This window comes from Colias philodice, chromosome 20 (genome assembly GCF_061535455.1).
Source record: "Colias philodice isolate Cphi_HAF_F1 chromosome 20, ilColPhil1 Martin Lab GWU primary, whole genome shotgun sequence".
NCBI classification, from domain to species: domain Eukaryota; kingdom Metazoa; phylum Arthropoda; class Insecta; order Lepidoptera; family Pieridae; genus Colias; species Colias philodice.
Window position 1 is genome coordinate 4550849 of NC_143105.1, and position 20125 is coordinate 4570973.

A 20125-nucleotide genomic window follows, 5' to 3' on the forward strand; every position below is an offset into this window, starting at 1 on the left:
GTATCATCATCATTTTTGTGCATATTCCCACTGCAGGGATGCACCCATTAGGGTTGTTATGCTACGAAAACAATGTTCAAAAATAAGTTTGAACGCAAAAGCTTTAGAAAGAAAGAAATATAATTTATTCCACTATAAGCGCATGAAGTATAAATTAGGGCAAAAATGTGACTTATGCAAACTTAAACTTTAAATAAACAATGCAGTAGGAAAAAAATAAATAAAAAGACGTGTGGCACTCGGGGACTGCCGCATAGCATGCCTTCAAGCCACACCTCCGTGTCCGTCGGAGTGGGGAGCGTGAGGTTTTTTCGTTACGGAATTTCTCGATTCGGTCCCCGCGCTTAAGGTCCGTGATAGAAGCTATGCAATAGCTTAATAAAAAGAATAAGTATATTATTTAGGAAGACTGTTTATCCACCTTCTTGGATATTGGTAGTGCGTTTGTTCCTAAACTCAACATCTGCCGTTCCTTTTACTTATACCTAGTTAATCGGTTATACATTGAAAACACCAACGTTCCAATATTTTATTACTCTATAGTAAAAAAATATTGGAACGTTGGTATTAAATTGTAGTTATTTGCTTCAGCGATAGATTAATGCTGGAAAGCCTCAGGAATTTAGCTCGAAATTGAATCTAGTAATTGCGCACTGAATGGATGTTTCGTGTCCAATATTTTAGAGGATTACGTCGCAGACTGTTTTGGGTCATTAACATGATAAATTATATTGTTAGTAGATGGTTAGTAGTTAGCTCTTAAATAGATAGGCTGGTTTCACAAATTTCTGATGGCCCATTTGCCTTAGCCCTGACACTTTTTACATATATTTTCATATATATTATGTGATATTATTCAGTATTGGTGAAACCAGCTAAAATATGTTATAACATATATATATTTTATTATATTTTGGTAAATCATATTCATTTTATCATGTTCATAATATGATCTTGCTACAACTTTACACATTACGTTTTGGAATAGCTTGAAATACTTCGATATGTGAAAATGCGAAAAAAGCTAACGCGATTACGGATTTTAGATAGAAATACAGATTCAAAAAATAAATGTTTACATTCAGTAGCGAAGATTTAAAAAACATCCAGCAAAATGAAGGAATAAATCTCCGAATACCCGCAGTTTGTTTTGGCTTAGTGGATTACTCCCGTTCTATGCTACAGCGTTCAAAACAAAGATATTTATGTTTTCTTATATTTTACAATTTCTAATTAATCATACTTTATCATATTGTTCATGGAACCATTTCTTTTTTGTTGGTGATACAATTCATAAGCATATTCGACATAACATTTTAAGCTATCTACCAGAGCGTTTGAAACGAAAGTTAATACTGAAAAATTAAAATGTATCAATTATTTTTTTCTTAATTCCACGTTTATGTAATTAGCAACAAAGTAATATGTCTCTTATATGGAAAAAATATCTTTTAGCATTACTAGATATCGTTTTGTTTTATCTAGCTAAAAATTCATAAAAAGCTTTCGTTTTAAAACCGAAGACATTAAAACCATTTGAAAACCAACATACCATACGTTCTCATCACGATTACGGTATAGCCCGTCCGTATGGCCACTATAAAGCAGAATAGCAAATAAAACTGACCATTACGAGGTAGTAATAGTCCCCTGAACAGTATTGCTTCATCCATTATAGTTTTAACCATCGTGCTCTTCGAAAATGTCTGAAAATGTACGGTATGTATTTTTCACGTAATTATCAATTTAGGTACTGCATTTTTTGTAAAAGTTAGTTATATTATCAGTAGATTTGGAGTAATAGTATAAAAAAGGATCGTCTTCTGAGCCTTTCGTATATGCTGATTTCTTACCGGTCCTTGTAACGTAAGCGATAATCCCGGCCCCAACTTTGTATGAAAGAACATTGGTATCTATCACGTGACTATACTATAGATATCTGTCCGCATGAACATTAATATAAATGCTGATATCTTCCTACTTATATTACGAGTTTCAAAAATGTTATAGTCTTAAAAGGAGCTAGGTTATATTAAAATTTGCAAATTATCTCAAGTCTAGACAAATTCACAGGGGAAACTTAAACATTTGAACAGCTTTTACACTTACCTGGAGATTTGGATTAATTAACTTGATGGAATCTTTTATTTCTTGTGACTTTAGAAGTTTAAGTGGAGGCAACATCTTTAAACTAATTTCACAAAAGTTTGTTGTGAATTTTTCGCAAGTCTGAAAAACATAAAAGTGAAGGTTTGAAAAAAAGTCTTATTTTATATTATGATGAAAATTTAAAAACCAATCTACTGCATTATTTATTATTCAATCATCAATGTATACATACATAATTCAATTATATTATATTTTAAGTACCTTAAAGTCAACGTCATAAAGCTGTATCGTCTCCTTTTCTAACCTAATTTTAGACTTACCTACACAAAAATCTTAATTACGTACCTATCAAATATGTGTGAGGGTGTGTGTAAATTTCCTTTATTAAAAGTAGGACGATAAGTCATATTTCAAACGAGTTAAATTGTATCGTGATGCAAAGTTCTAGATATAGCTTAAGATTTAATCCACTTGAAGCTGCCTTGAAGTTAGCCAAGCACGCCTGTATCCCTACCGTAATCTTCTCTGATTAGGTTAGACCGTAGCTACCAGGCATCTTATTTAATCAGTAGTATTCAAATGAGTATAAACTCGTATACATATATTATGCTTTAATAAATAACAACTAAATAAAAGAAAACAATATTATTATTCATTGATAGTGGGAAGCAGTTTGATATCGTGTAGTTGAAAGAAAAAAAATTATTTGTTTGTCTACGCTAAATAAAGTATCAGCCAAATGCGCGCTATAGATAGCATGAAAGAATAACAAAATATATCATCGTATTATGGTCTTACGATGATTATTATTAATTATTTACTAATTAATTACTTACCTATAATTTTTTCATCTCCATTCCTAAATTGTACTAAGCTTTCGGAAGTATTCCATCCTTTACAGTGGTTGTATTTCTTATTAGAATTCTTCTCTTCGACTCATGCTTCCTTTAGAATAGAATTTTATCTATACATCTATTTTACCTGAGCCACTTCAAACCTATATTGAATAAGTTCCTTCCAGAAAGAAAAATCTTCAACTTGACCACATCGTCGCATCCCATGTAGAATTATTGTGGTCAAACTTCTGCTAAACAATTACCAAAGAAAAAACAACAGCATTAGTAATAACAATAGTAGGTACTATATCTCTCTTTGTTTATTTGCAAAGTAAATATCTGAACCGATTCACTAAACGTTTTGAAATTTGATATGCAACTAATTGTTCAGTGAAAACAAAGGCTTGTTTATCGAGTAAAACATTTTCTATAAGAGAAAATGTTAATTGTATAACGTTTTATCCTTTTGACCCCAAAAGCGGATATTCTCAATAGAGTGACTCGGACAAGCTTTTAGTATGTTAATCCAGAGGCGTCTTGCTTTAGAATGACTTTTAACTGAAAGTAATTGGATCGCAATGCAAGGAAATGAGGGCTTTAAGGGAAACCGTACTTTTAGGGGTCAGTGTAATAAAGTTAATGAACATTTATCAAAATTTATTTTAAAATTTTTTATTATTTTTTATTATTTTTGATTACCTTAAAAAAAGCTTTACAAATGTAAGTACATATTACGCTAATTTTACTACTTTTCTTAACTTTAAAAAATAAGTGGCAGTTTAAACCACACAGCACCGACTTCCACTAATTACACCCACGATAATATGATTTATCAAATATTATATAGATTAACTATCTGTGCTCCGCAGTTTCACCTACGTGGATCCGCTGCTGTTGGTCTTAGCGTAATGATATAATATAGCCTATATAGCCTTCCTCGATGAATGGGCTATATAACACCGAAAATTTTTTCAAATCAGACCAGTAGTTCCTGAGATTAGTGCGTTCAAACAAACAAACAAACTCTTCAGCTTTATAATATTATTAGTATAGATAGTATAGATTCAAACACAATTAAAAACAACAAATACGAACCAAGCAGTCACAGACACGGGTAACTGCGTCAAACGTACACAGTAAACAACTTGCTGTTTAGCAATAAAGCCGCCAATTGCTTCTGATATCCTTGTATTGTAAAATTAAAAATTTGTGTGCAATAAAGAATATATAACTATAACTATAACTATAACTAAACATTGACTCTACTTTATTTGTAACAGAAAATCAGATACATCGACAAACACCATTTTCTGCGGGAAGTGTCACTACAAATATGACCTACTTTAAGACGGTTTCCATTACATGCTTTTGTATAATGTAGTTTTTGTTGTATGTAATGATTTGGAAAAAATCCCTACTAATAATATTTTAATGCGAAAGTGACTCTGTCTGTCTGTCTGTCTGCCTGTTACGCTTTCACGCTTAAACCTCTCAACCGATTTTGATGAAATTTTATTTTAATTGTATATATTAATATGTACATACTTAAATGTTTAATTGTATATACATAAATAAGTAATTTTTGAATTGTGTTATACATGAGCTTTAAGCGTATACGGATTCGTATTGTTTGTAGGTACATCTAACATGATTTAATTTTTGTATATATAGCTCCTTAAATTGGACAATCCTTTATTTGAACCTAATGACTTATTTTATTGCCATTATAATATAAAATCAAATTCAACAGACAATTTTTAGAATACAACAATTTACGAGAAATTACACATAAAAATCATATACAAAACTTTTGTAAAACTTTACGAATTTCCAAGTTACAGGGTCGAGAACTCTCACAGATGTTCCGAGACAGAATATTTTATACGAATGTGTTTATTTATTACTTATTCACGATTCTAAATTGTTTATTCAAAAAAACATTTACACATTCAAACGTAAATGACATTGAAATGGTGGTACGGAAAAGTAAATCGGTAGAATATTTTATTTATGTAAAACTTAGATGTAAAAGATGAAATTTAGGTCACATCTTGGTCCTAGACAATAGTTAAGGCGATAGCCTGTAAGAGAAGCTCAATATAAGCTTATGAATACATAAATGCAGAGTCGAGAAAAGATAATGCAGAATTTACATCAAACCCAGCTTACCTACTTAATACATTTTTCAATAGGCAGACCAATGGAGATTTCGTATTATAATTACGCTGGTCGATTGCTGATCATATCGTCTTCGATTGAGTTCACAACCTGATTAGATTTGATAAAATTAAAGTAATTTATAATTTGTATTATAACCTCTTGTTGAAACTGCAATGAATAGTTCAAATTTTTAAAACTACTACCCGCCCCGTTAGGTACATCATCTTTCTGCGGACGCGGTTCTACCGAATACCCGCGGCCCCGTCAATAAAGCGGCACGGCGGAACACAGTGGAGTTTAGTCGGTAGGATCCTGCACTCAGCAGGGTGAGTCCGACATAACCCAGGGCTCTTCCCCCGAGTGCCCTGGGTATGCCTAAATGCATTCTCCACTATAAAAAAAAAGGTACAACATCTTCAGGTTCACCTGAATTGTGTGTGTTCGTTAAAAATTTTAACTATAAAAAGTTACGTATTGAAAAATTAAAACATTAATAACTACCTGCATTCAAGAATTCGTGGCTTCTTTGTGCTTCCTAGACCACGATAAGCTGCAGCTGGTCCTGTGGTCTTTCTCTTTACCTAACCACGGCCGAGTCTTCCTGAATCAAACTGTAGCACGCAATAATATGTTATACATACCTACTATGATAATATCTTGCGTACCTGCAAACAAAGCAAAGGAATTCGTAAATCAGCACTGAATTGAAAAGATTACTTGATGTTTATTCTAAACCCGCGTTGTATACCTATTGGTACAATACGTGATAAAAGCCCCGTTCTGGCCATTGTATTACACACGTAATAAAGTACAGGCGTGGCGAGGGTTGGCCGTAAATCTTCGTAAACACTTGTTGGGAAACATCTGAATTCAGCGCTGTTTCTCTACGTGTTTGGATGCTTTGTTTTATGTCATTTTTCCTATTTTGTTACGGGTTCGGATGATCTTGAATGTAGGTTGAAATAAGAAGATAATTCGGTAATATTATATTCGTAACAGCCTGAATCAACCACAGAGTAAATAAAAATAAAATACTTACCTAATTAGAACTATGAATTACTTAAGTAAAAAAATTAAGAAAATATGCACTCTCCAATTACCTATAATCATTAACTGTTAATGTACTGAATTCAAATTTCAAATAATCGAAAATTCATAGGCAAGGAATTGCCAGCTGCACTGAAAAAGAAAAAAATGGATAGAAAAAAAGATGAAAGTTTTATCAAATTTTTGTTCAATTTATAAATTATAATAATCTGACATAAAATAAAATAGACATATTCGTTTACAAAATAGAATATAATTTAAAAATAAACTATCAGATTTTTTTTTATAAAGAAACTTGCACTTGCACACTGGCCATAAAGAATAAAAAAAAAAACGTTGTTTTAGCGGGAAGATGTCTCTGGTGCCGCCCGGCGGGAACGACTCGCCGAGTCCTCGCCGCGCAGTCAGCCCGCTTCTGGAGTCCCGGAGGCCACATTGCACATTGGCTTGCGATTATTGTGCCGCCATATTGGAAGATAAGTTCAAGCGTAAGTTTTTAATGGTATTTGTTAGTATAACTACGTTTTCGTGCTTGTAGAGAATTTAAATTGTTCATGAATGTGAATAATTTCGTTTTTCTCATTAATTCCGTTTTTCATTTTTGTTTTAAGTATACATATAATATAATACCTACATTATTTGTCATACATATTTTAATCTTGATGGATAATCAAATTCTATATCATAGCCTTTTAAAATGCTTATCGAATACAGAATATAATAAATTAAATTAACACAAACTGGCATAAATTAAACATGTTTTACCTAAAGAACAAAACGCATACCCATAACCCAACTTGATCCTACATCGATAACCTGAGTTCTTACTGAAAAAAGCCCTATTTTACAATTCCAATGGCAGAGCTAGTGCAATTTATATTCAAACGGAGAAATTTTTACCATTTCCACCTCTTTCGAGCGTGTATTTTTCAAGACATGTGACTGAAATGCAATACGTAGGTATACATTACTAAACGGTTGGAATGCCTGCATGCACTTATATTTACCGATGCGAATATGTTTTCGCTGTATATTTCGAATATAAAATATGTTTGATATTGAGCCTTGTATTGATAGCTTGAGGTATTGTTTTAAATAACAATTGGTGTAAGGGTAAAGGGATGTATTTTGGTAATAATATATTATAACGTTATCTATAGAAATTGAAAGTTTATTTTAAAATGTTTGGTGTGTATGGCGCTTTCCTGTAGTTAAAAAGTTTCGGAACATAATTAGGTGAAATTGGATAAACATGTAGATTTATAAAGATTTATACATTGAGATAATATTACTACGTAGGTATATCTCAATGGATTTATAATATATGTTTTACCATAGCTTAACATAATGTAAAAGTTACCTACAACCAAACTATTTGCGAAAACATAGATTATTACATTGATATACATATTGTAACTATGTTAAAGTTTTTATGAGCAATTGCGGATCAAGAGTTTATACCCACGTTAATAATAAACTGTTATGTCTAGGGTCAAACCACAGTCAAAGTTTGAGGCTTTGAGCAAAGGCCAAAGACCAACAAATTCAACTGTCGTTTGCAACTTATAAACTCATCACCATTGCTCATTTAATAATAATAATAATAACCCCCCGTCGTATCCTTACGTTGCCGTCGTGGTGGGGCTTGTGAACCTTAATGAGCGCTAGAGCTATGCCGGTAGAGTTACTCATGCCGGACAGGTCTAGGGTGAAAGGACTGACCAAGAAGGGTACACCAATGCTTTTGACCCAGTCACAGGCCAAAGGTATTTCTTCCTTCTTCCTCTTTAACCATTTTTAGTTAACTCTCTCCTTATATCATATTACTTTCTATCTTTTCAACATACTCTGTTCTCTCTTCTTCATCCATTCACCCAAGCCACGGTGGAACAGCATACGCCAAGGGCTGCGTGGCTAAAGGAGTGTTTAGTCGTTAGTATGCGAACTCGGAATACCAGGGAATCTTCCGTTTTAATTACCCTTACCGCGGTGAACGCAGGGCTCTGCCGCGGTTGACGATTATGTCCCTAGCTTCTAAAAATACAACATGATAACCAGGTCTAAATCAAAAAGGACCGCGCAAAGAATAGAAAGTGAAGATGTTGGATATAAACACGTTACATCCCCATCTTCTTCATCATCAAAATCACAATTATCATTATATTCATCATCATCATCATCATGCTTCCGATCTCCAACCATATCATTATCATCATCATCATCATCCAACTTAGGGCTAACGGATGTTGCACAGGAGGCAGAATCTGTCCAAGTACCTGTGCCCAACGTTAGTGCTGCAGAGGTGCGTAAAAGATGGAGTAAAGAAATGAATGAGTTCATCTTGCGCACATATCTTCTACTCACAAATATGGAATCGGACACCAATGCATACTTACCACCACTACACACTAAATTTTTAGAAAAGTATCCTTATATGGAAGTAAGCAGACAGAGAATTGGAGATCAGCGAAGAGCAATCATTCAAAAAAATTTATTACCAAAAACTACTATAGACAGGATTTACAAAGAAGTTAGAATAGAACTACAAACGAACAATAATTATCACTCCGCGCAACTATTATCGAACACGGGTACACAAATAGGGCAACGCATGAAATGGACGAAGGAATACAACGAGTCAATATTGAAAATATACTTAAGAATTACACAATTGGAATCTAATAAGACAGCGTATAGAAAATTACTACATGAAGAATTTATAGCTACACACCCGGAATTAGGTCACTTATCAGAACAACGAATAGCGGATCAAAGAAGAGCCATCATTAACAATAAGTATATAACGGACAACAGACTAGCAGAAATCAAACAAGAAATCTCCAATGAATTAAAGATCCAAAATAGAGAAAACAATTACTCACAGTCATTAGGTACACAGCCGCAGCAACAATTAGAAGCAGCAAATATAAACAATACATACACGAGCCACGAGGAAGAAAACATTCACACCGAAGAACAAGCCTTGTCTGGGGACAATACTTTACAGGAACTTACTGCCCCGATTTATAATACTACTGAAACTACTGTTGACCTGAACCAAAAAATAGAACGCACCTTTCATGAAGCAGAACAACTCTTTGCTAACACTGACCCTACAAGTAGACCCTTTATCCGACGACAAAAGCTAACCAAAAAGTTCTCAACTATAGTACAATACATTAATACAACGATATTACCCACCAAATTGCTCCCAGATATAGAGTTTAACACTTTACACAACATACTGTACTGTGCGGCGTGGACTGCGGCTAAGTGTAACGGGACAAAAATAGAACAGCAGTTGCAAGAGATTCACCACACACAAACTAAAAAAATCCCATCATGGCAAAAAAGACTTGAAAAACAGATTGCAGATTTGCGGGCAAGTATAGGTAGAGTTACACAATTTATAAATGGCAATAGAAGCCGAAGAATTATATCAACAGTCGAAACAATTAAATTGAAATACGCAACACACGCTCAGCACGAAAATAGCAACTCAGATCCTCAACACTTCTTGGATACACTAAAACAAAAATTAAGCGCAAAATCAGCTAGACTTAAACGATATCTTAAATGTACAGCACGTAAAAAACAAAATGCAATATTTATAAGTAATGAAAAAGGCTTCTATAGAACTTTGAATTCATCCGAAAATAACACAATAAATCGTAATAATAATATACCTTCAAAAGAAGCATTACGTGAATTTTGGGCGAATATCTGGGAGAATCCTGAACAACATAGCGACAATACAGAATGGATTAAAGAACTGCAACAAGAAACTAGTGGGATTTGCGACATGGAGTTTGAATTCATACCAGCAGATATATTCATAGACGTTATCCAACGAACACACAATTGGAAAGCACCCGGTACAGATCACATACATAATTATTGGTACAAAAAGTTTACTTGCTTATACCCTTATATACACAATCATATAAATGCATTCATCCAATCACCACATACATTACCAACATTTATAACACACGGAATTACATACATGCTACCCAAAGATCCTGATGACACTTGTAACCCAGCCAAATATCGACCAATCACTTGTCTGCAAACATTCTACAAAATATTAACCGCGTGCATAAGCCGAGTTATTAACCAACATTTAACTAAATATAATATTCTGGCAGAGCAACAGAAGGGCTGCAGAAAGGATAGTCAAGGGTGTAAGGAGCAATTAACAATCGATGCTATTGCCATGAAGACTGCAACAAACCAAAAAAAGGATATATATTCTATGTTTATTGATTACCAGAAAGCCTTTGATTCCGTACCACATAGCTGGTTATTAGAAGTCTTAAATTTATATAAAATACATCCAGTACTCACAAATTTTCTTAAAACATCTATGAAAAATTGGCAAACTGCACTTAAAATAAAATCTTCTTGTGAAACTCTAACTACTGAACCTATTCAAATTCAACGTGGCATCTTTCAAGGGGATGCCCTTAGTCCTTTGTGGTTTTGTTTAGCCCTCAATCCCCTTTCCCAACTATTAGACAAATCAAATGAAGGATTTTTATTAAAAAACAACAATACTCATTACAAATTAAGTCACCTTATGTATATGGATGACATAAAGTTATTCGCAGCAGATAAGAGAACATTATTTAAATTAGCAGATATCACACAAACATTTTCACAAGATATAAGAATGCAATTCGGAGTGGATAAATGTAAAATATTATCCATATCTAAAGGTAAAATAAGGGAGGATAACTATACATTAGAAAACGGAGAAATTATTGAACCGATGACTGAACATAATAGCTATAAATATCTAGGATTTAAACAATTAAAACAGATAGCTCATAAGGAAACCATATTAGATTTAAAAAAAAGATTCACACACCGCCTAAGACTAATATTAAAAACCCATCTTAATTCTAAAAATACAATCAAAGCCATTAATACTTTTGCCATACCTATTTTGACGTATTCATTTGGTATTATAAATTGGTCGAAAACAGATTTACAAAGCTTACAGAGAACCGTAAATACAAATTTAACAAAATACAGGAAGCACCATCCGAAATCTTGTGTACAGAGATTAACGTTGCCGCGCTCAGAAGGAGGGAGAGGATTGATAGATATACAAAACCTTCACAATCAACAGATCCGGACACTTAGAAGCTATTTCCACACGAAATCGGAACACTCACTACTACACAAACACGCAACCCAGCTAGACAAAAAACTAACTCCACTCAACCTTCACGACACTAACCCTCAGCAAAACGAACACAGCGTAAGCATACAGCAGAAGCTCTTGGAATGGTCTAGTAAGGCCCTGCATGGTAGACATCGATCTCATCTGTGCCAGGCTCATGTTGATAAAGAAAAGTCGAATGAATGGATAAGAAGAGGAGATTTATTCCCAGAAACTGAGGGTTTTATGCTAGCCATCCAGGATGAAGTTATTGCCACACGAAATTACATAAAACACATCATAAAGGATTCTAATCAGACGTCAGACCAGTGCCGACATTGTAACGCAGGTATAGAAAATATTCAACACATTACCGGAGCATGTAAATCATTGGCGCAAACTGATTATAAGCATCGTCATGACCAAGTAGCAGCAATTATTCATCAATTCTTAGCTCATAAGTACAATTTCATCAAAAAAATAGAGCCATACTATAAATATAAACCCGAAATCATATTAGACAATAGTAATTATAAAATTTACTGGGATAGGACAATCATAACCGATAAAACAATTCATTACAATAGACCGGATATCACTGTACACGATAAATTTCAACAAAATGTTTACTTAATAGATATAGCTATACCTAACTCACATAATATACAATCCACTATATCAGAAAAATTAAGAAAGTATCAGGATTTAGCCATAGAAATCAAAACACAATGGAATGTGAAAACAGTCCACATAGTTCCGATAGTTCTGTCAGCCACCGGTATAATCCCTAAAACACTTATACACAATTTAAACACTCTAGAATTACCATCACACACATTCAACATGCTACAGAAAGCAACCATCCTTAACACATGCCGAATAACGCGGAAGTTCTTAACATCATCCACTTTATCATCAACATACACAATATAAAGTATTCCGTTGCACGCTTGGCCTAGGCCCGCGTGTAATGAGTATCCCTTTCAAGTAAAGGAGAAAAATAAATATAAAAAAATAATAATAATAAAAATTCTTTATTGTACACAAAAAGAGAGGATAAAACAATTATACAGCAAAGTACAGAACAAGTACACAGGGCGGTCTTATCGCTTCGAGCGATTTCTACCAGACAACCACAGCAAAGGAAAGCTGCAGAGAAACGGAGTAGGTGGTGCACAACTGAAAGTTGAATTTTAATACATATAAATATATATATATATACAATACATACATACATACATATAATATATACAATAAATATACATACATACATAAATAATACATACAAATACTATACATATACTTACTATATACTTATATATACTTACAAAACAGTGTTAAGGATCAACATCATATCTCATTTATGAAGCAAAACGTTATATTGCTGGAAATACTATTTCAATATTTAGGATATCTACATCACAATTCGTATTTCATATTTACATTGAAATTGTTTAATACTAACTATAATAAAAGCGCTTTGGGGAGGCCTTTGCTCAGCATTGGCCATTGGAACACAACAGGCTAATGCAATACAATACAATACAATAATAATGTTTATTGACAGAAAGAGCCGGACAAAATATAAATTTTTCACGATAATATAAATAACAATAGTTTCATAAATACTCTTACAAATATAGCTATAAATATAAATAAGTAGGTATAAGTATATTCGTATCGAACTTTTATAGTTACCTCGTTGTAATTCAAGTTGTATTTCAATTGTAATGATCCTTGTTGTACCTAAACTCCTTGTACAGGAAGGACAATAATTGTAATGTTTAGTTTCTAAACCACTATTATACGAACAAATTAAATATCATTATTAGGTAATGCAGAGATGCGCAATCGTGGTACATCACCATTATCAGTATCACCTCGACAATCGTTAACTGGAGAACCACCTTGGACATTGCCTGATGATGACCGTCCTGACTTCTCTGCGCTCAAGGAAAATATTCATAGGATCAATAAGTGAGTATTTTTGCTTAAAATGTCATGAATGTGTGTTTCATTGAATACGGAGATGATCGAATAATAATTTCCATAACCTGTTTTGATGAAATTTGTTTTAAAATATAACGCAAGGTACGGGGTACCTATACAATAGTTTACAGCCGACCGTTGTATCATTATTCATTATACAAATAAATAGTCAAAATTCTAAGAAATAAACTTATGTAATAACTCTTTACTATCTTATTAATGTGATATATAAGTTTTATAATAATTCAAAAGATTATAAAACCTATATACTTTAAAACTACTAGTATTAACAGGGACTGCGAAACATCCACTCGCCTGGACATGCTATTAACTCAAGTGGAACAATACGCGAACAATCTAGAAGCTCTCGTGGAAGAAAGGACATCCGATTATTTGGAGGAAAAGAGGAAATGCGAGGAATTGCTCTATCAGTTACTACCAAAGTAAGTACTTTTATACTATACAGAAACTATTTTTTAATCTCCTATTCTACAGACTTCAGTCTCTATAGAAGTCAATCTGTAAGAATGAAAGAAAACGTTAATTCATTACATAAATAAGTTACATTTAAAAGCAAAATATAAGTATTTTTTAAATTGAAAAGTCTACTTTTTTAATGTTGTATTCGGTATATTCTTTCTTAAATTTGAATCCACTATCTACAGTTAAATGTACTTCTTCAACATTCATTTAATTTTCATATGAAGCTTTTTGGTTTTCCTCCTTAATTAGGACCATTGAGTCAAGAAGGCTAATTACGTCGAGTAAAACAAGGGTCTGAAGCTACTTCAGGCTCTTTTGGAAACTTCGGTTAATCTAGCTTACCAGTGATTAAATGTGCATTACGTTTTAAGAAGTTTAATTAGGTTTGGCGACTGTATAGTTTAATATAAGAAAACCATTCAATATAAATATAAAATTCATGGTTCAATACAATTTTAAACACTGCTATTTCGTTTCCTACATTTGGCTAATTAATTAGTATTCCTGTGATACATAGCAATTAAAATATACACTTTGAACGAACCTCTATAGAAAGACGTAAAGAGCAAACAAAATAACACAATTATTACTTTTAAAATAAATAGAACTTGCGAAGTCAAAGTTCCTGCTACTTGTAAATGACTCCTTGCAGTTATTGCATTAAAATTATATTCTTATAGGTATACGAGGGTAGGTACAAAATAAGGTATAAAAAATCATAGGAAAAAGTACTTCTATTTCAGTATTTCTGGAAACATTCCACTAGGAGTCATAAATTTCATGAGCTCTATGATTCGTTTATTGGAGTTTCCAAGGGAAAAGAGAACTAGAAAAGTTTGGTCTATATAAAAATACCTTGGATTATACACTTGTAGATAATAATGTATATATAATACGAGTTTTCTCAATAAATATCTATTGTATAATAAACTACATTTGGAGTATTATAAAAATAATTCATAACGTACGATGTTATATCTCCCAGCGGTCCTATTTGGTAACGAGTAACCTTCCATACCATTGATTTATTTCCACATTTCTACAAGAAAATCACAAAATGTTTATACAGAATTTAATCTGTTTTGAATTATGATTTATTTAAAACCTGTTATTTAGTAATGCTGTAATTTTAACTTGAAAAAGGGATTAATGAAAAACTGTAGGTATAGAAATAATACTAAGGAAAGGACACACAATCAAATCTAATCAAATCAAATGTATAATATAATACTTTCTTCGCACAGAATTTCATGAGGCAGTAGGTATATAGTTTTATGATCAGGTAAGGATAAAAATGTAGTAAACGTTTTGAAGACCATAAATCTTCTTGGAATAACGCCATTTATCCCAAGAAAAATTCCTTTCCTAAAAAGGTTCTAATAAACTCCCGGGTCTATTTTAGCGGTATTGTAACAAATTGTGGTATCCATATATTAAATACATTGTTATAAGTTGAGCGTAATAATCTGGAGGTTTTAGATTTGAGCCCATGTTGACGTAGAGGGCAATAAAATTGGAATAATATGACAGCGGATGTGAAATATACGGTCTATTGCGTACTCTTAAGGGACACTTTACGGGAGTATGGGATAGGTACATTTCACATTTGTCTAAATATTAATACATCATCTTGTACTGTATAGATATTCTTAAATATTTATTAATTGTTATTTTCGTATCTCAAATAACTTGCAAATGTTTGTTACATTGCGATAGAGCTTTCATAAGCAGCAAATTTGTTTGTTCAATGATGGTTACGTATAGTCAAGTATTTTTTATCATCTGCATTATTTGCCACTGTGGCATTCATATGGAAGTAATAAGGAAATAGATTAATAGTTCAACAATGTATTTGTATGTATTTGGTGATGAAGACTTTGGCGGGTCTAAAATCGTACATAATCTTTGCCACTAGATCCGTAGCATCACAGAAAAATAATTTAATAATGTATCTATTGCACAAAACGAAGAATACTTTGACGAGTCTAAAATCGAGTATAATCTTTGTCAGATCCGTAGCATCACAACTAATAATGGGCCAGCCAGTGATGGCAGAAACGTACGACCAAGTGACGATCTACTTCAGCGATATAATTGGTTTCACGCAACTATCAGCCGAATCTACCCCACTCGAGGTCGTTGACCTACTGAACGATCTGTACACTAGCTTCGACTCGATCATCGAGAATTTCGATGTTTATAAGGTAAGGAAATTGGAGTTGTCTGTGTAAATAGATTATTGATAGTCATTTACAATTTTATTGATTCATGTAATATTTATGGCATTAAAATGTTATTTTAATTATGTCCATTAAAGTTATATTTGTACATATTTTACCTATATTTACAACTTTTGACATTATCTTAACTGTTAATTCTAATAGTATCTGCAGTAGAATTGTGTAGCTAGCAGTGGTAGTAACACAATTCTATCAGTTTTTGATGTTAGACGACTTAGACCATCACCCTGCGTGGTTAAAGAGAATGGTCTAAATACAACCAATTTTAAATATTCGAAAACATTTTATTGAAATTCTCTCGAATGTTGAAATCCAGTTTTTGTAAGGGATTGGATCTTGTTTGAAAAACCAATCTCGCTCATCGCAACCGCCTTATTACGTACACGAGGGTTCCAATCCTTTAACAACATTGTCGTTAATGGTTTTTCTATCTATAGACATATACGCATTTTTGCAAAATGAATTAATGAATTTATTTTCCAAGAACTTTTGCGTAGGTAGTACGTGGTATTTCATTTTGAACAGACGGGTCAAAGTTATATAATACATAATTAATTTGTTTCATCCGATCATACATAATAATATGATCATATTATTGTATTGCCTTATGTTTCTAGTTGCCAAAAATCTCCCGCTTTCACAAATACTCTTGTACGTTCTTAGTACAGTGAACAAAAGATTATTTAGATTTAGGATTTGTTTTGTCACGTCTTCAAAAATCGCATTAAAATAAACACAATTATGATTCTTATCTTATAACTTTTAATCAGTACACAAAAAATATAACATAAAAAGGATACATATGTTCATAAAACACTTTTTATTAGGTGGAAACAATAGGCGACGCATACATGGTAGTATCAGGGCTTCCCATGCGTAACGGCAACAGACACGCCGCAGAAATCGCGCGCATGTCGCTCGCTTTGCTCAATGCGGTGCGACTTAAAACCGTGCCTCACCGACCCGGGGAAAGACTGTTGTTGAGGATCGGCATGCATACAGGTAATATTGGGGAGGCATGTACACAGGTAATGTTTTTGGGGTGGCATGTACACAGGTAATATTGGGGAGGCATGTACACAGGTAATGTTTTTGGGGAGCCATGTACACAGGTAATATTGGGGACGCATGTACACAGGTATTATTGGGGAGGCATGTACAGTGTACACAGGTAATGTTTTTGGGGAGGCATGCATACAGGTAATATTGGGGACGCATGTACACAGGTAATATTTGGGTATTGGCATGCCTATAGGTAGGTTTTTATTGTGAAATGGCAACAGACACGCCGCAGAATCGCGCGCATATCGCTCGCGCTGTTCAATGCCGTGCGACTAACTATGCCGCAACGACCCGGCGAGAGCATGCACACAGGTAATGTTGGGGAGGCATGTGTACAGGTAATGTTGTTTGGGAGGCATGTGTACAGGTAAAATTGTTGCAGAGATGCCGCTCTGTACATTGTGTGTATTACAGGTAGGTATTATATGGAGAGGCAGTGTATGCAGGTAATAATATTAGTAGGGGATCAGCAGGCACTAGCATTTAAAATGATGTATTTCTTTAAAAAAATGTATTTAATTAAAGTCAATGGTGATGCTGGCTAAACCGGCGTTGTTTTCTAACCTGAAGATAAAAGCAAAGCTGAATTAATCATTTTATTGCAAGATGCGATCGCTTTTCAATTAAAAGATAACGAATACCTACTAAATTTTTTGGTCTAACTCTTTATATTATTTTGAAGTTAACTACATATTACTACATCCCATTCATAACAATTATTTGTATTTAAAATAATTAGTTTTGAATTTAGGTATAACGTGATTAATCCTTTCTAGGACCTTGCGTAGCTGGTGTTGTTGGTCTTAAGATGCCCAGATATTGTCTCTTCGGAGATACAGTAAACACAGCATCTAGAATGGAATCTCACGGTGAAGCTCTGAAAATACATGTTAGCCCCAAAACCAAAGAAGTACTGGATTTGTACGACTGTTTCGATCTGGCTTGTAGAGGAGAAATTACTATGAAGGTAAATATTAACCCTGTCATATTTATAATTCACGTAAATCAAAGTCATAACTCGTTGACCTTTCTTACAGTGTATAAAATTAGATTTCCAAGAAACAATTTAATCTATTTACGGATGATTGAATTTTGTCCTGATTATTAGAAGGTTGAAAATAGCTAGAAGCAATGCCGATTAATATTTAATGATATAAACTTGATTACAAATTGATCGATGTATAAAAATATGGTGAATTGCTCTTTCAACAATGGGCTAGTTTAAAATTTTACTTTTATTTCCACATCACAGGGTAAAGGCAAAATGACGACATATTGGCTGCTCGGCGAAAAAGGGCAGAACGAGGCACAATACCAAGAAACTTGTAACGAAAATATTAATGTAAACCCTAGTATAACATTTCAAGGTCCAGACAGTCCAGCATCACATTCCCTCACACACAGCGACAGTCCCAAACGAAATGGAACCAAAGATACTAATATTATGACCTTAGCAGAAATATCCAATGAACGAGATCGTATTAAACATGAAATAGCCACGTTTGTAGCTAAAGATCTCATCAACAATATAGACAGCGCTGTTAGAGAAATAAAACTTTCTCAAAGCGCTACTTTCAATACATTATCTACTAACAAACTGTGTAATGGTAACGCCAAAGAAATAATAACCCCAACTTATGATAAAGAACTAGTCATTAATAAAGGAAAAGTACGAGATGTTGTCAATCGATTTAACAACACAATAAATAATACGAACGACGTTAAAAACATAAAATCAAAGATAGATAAGTAATGTGGTAACGGTCTAAATATTGTTTGAGTTAATATATTATATTGGTGTTGAATAAAATAAAGTTTTAATATACCGTAGTGCAAAGCACCTACTCTAGTCAATATTAGGTTAATCCAGAGTTAGTTTAGTTGTGGGTGACCAACCTACTCCGAATTTTAATTAGTAATTAGGTTATGCTGACGAATATATACCAGATAATATATTTATTGGTAAGGAAACCGCGAAAACGGTGGATCAGAAAGTCGTAGTGAGATGTGTAATATAAGATTTAGAAAATACTATTGTATTTACTAGACCCCGTAGTATTTTTACTGACCTTTTATATTCCCTTACCTTTGTAACGTATTGAATTTCTAAATGTTGTATAAATATTGAAATCTATATGTCTATAAGCTTAAAAGTGCTTTTCTAGTCAATGAGCTCAAGTCCTAAATACTCTAAATTATTTATTGAATCTATACGAGTTGTTATTAATTTATGTAAATATTTATTTTTAATTTAAAAAGGCCAGTAAGCATTTGTGTTTTATATGTGTTTACACTCTTGTAGATATATTTAAAAATAACACCGTAGATGAAAAATGCAATGGAATTCGTATTATAGTATGATAAGAATTTATGTAGTAGATAGTAGATGTTTTATAATAATATAGAATATATGGAAGGTTTAATTTATATTATGATATGTTGAACTGTATCATATTATTATTTGTATAAAAATAATCGGTAAAAGATGTAATTATTTGAAGTTCCTTTGTGTCAAGCACAACATTTCGCGTCACAAATGTATTATAAAATAAATAAATATAATATGAACAAAGAGCTGATTTTATTTTTACATTCCTTGTTAAACTGTTCCCTTTTTTCGCAGAACATCAGATATTATATTTCGGGGAAAGTAGAATAAAACAAAGTGGATGGTAAAATTTCGCATTTCTTTTATTCCTGTGAAGTTGAAAACTTTGTGCGATTCCATATTATTATTAAAGCATAAATAATTCACGGAAAAGTTTGATAATAAAAGTTGGACAATTTTATCAAAAAAACCTCTTTTTAATAATTGAAATGAAATAGCTGGAAATCAACTATACTACAAAGATGTAAAAATTGAAAACTTAGCGAAACTCGAGCTCAGATAAAGTTGATAATTCATTTATTAAAATAAACGAATAATCAAATCAGCGCACTTATTAAAAAAAAGAGATGCACACTTTATTATCACTGAATGAACATTCAGTCACACAGTAAAAATTAAAACATCATTTCAATTTCTTATCACA

General features: G+C 32.9%; 1 protein-coding gene across 1 annotated transcript in view; it reads left to right on the plus strand.

Moving 5' to 3' along the window:
- The window catches only part of LOC149479381 (atrial natriuretic peptide receptor 2-like), a 58787-nt gene extending 39283 nt beyond the window's left edge, over nt 1–19504 (plus strand). The window contains exons 2-8 of the mRNA XM_089707801.1: nt 6498–6640; nt 13152–13296; nt 13602–13751; nt 15803–15995; nt 16859–17033; nt 17870–18060; nt 18346–19504. Of these exons, the coding sequence (XP_089563927.1) occupies nt 6505–6640; nt 13152–13296; nt 13602–13751; nt 15803–15995; nt 16859–17033; nt 17870–18060; nt 18346–18846 (1491 nt within the window). The 5' untranslated portion in view covers nt 6498–6504 and the 3' untranslated portion in view covers nt 18847–19504. The remainder of the gene's footprint in view (nt 1–6497; nt 6641–13151; nt 13297–13601; nt 13752–15802; nt 15996–16858; nt 17034–17869; nt 18061–18345) is intronic.
- The last annotated feature ends 621 nt before the right edge of the window (nt 19505–20125 follow it).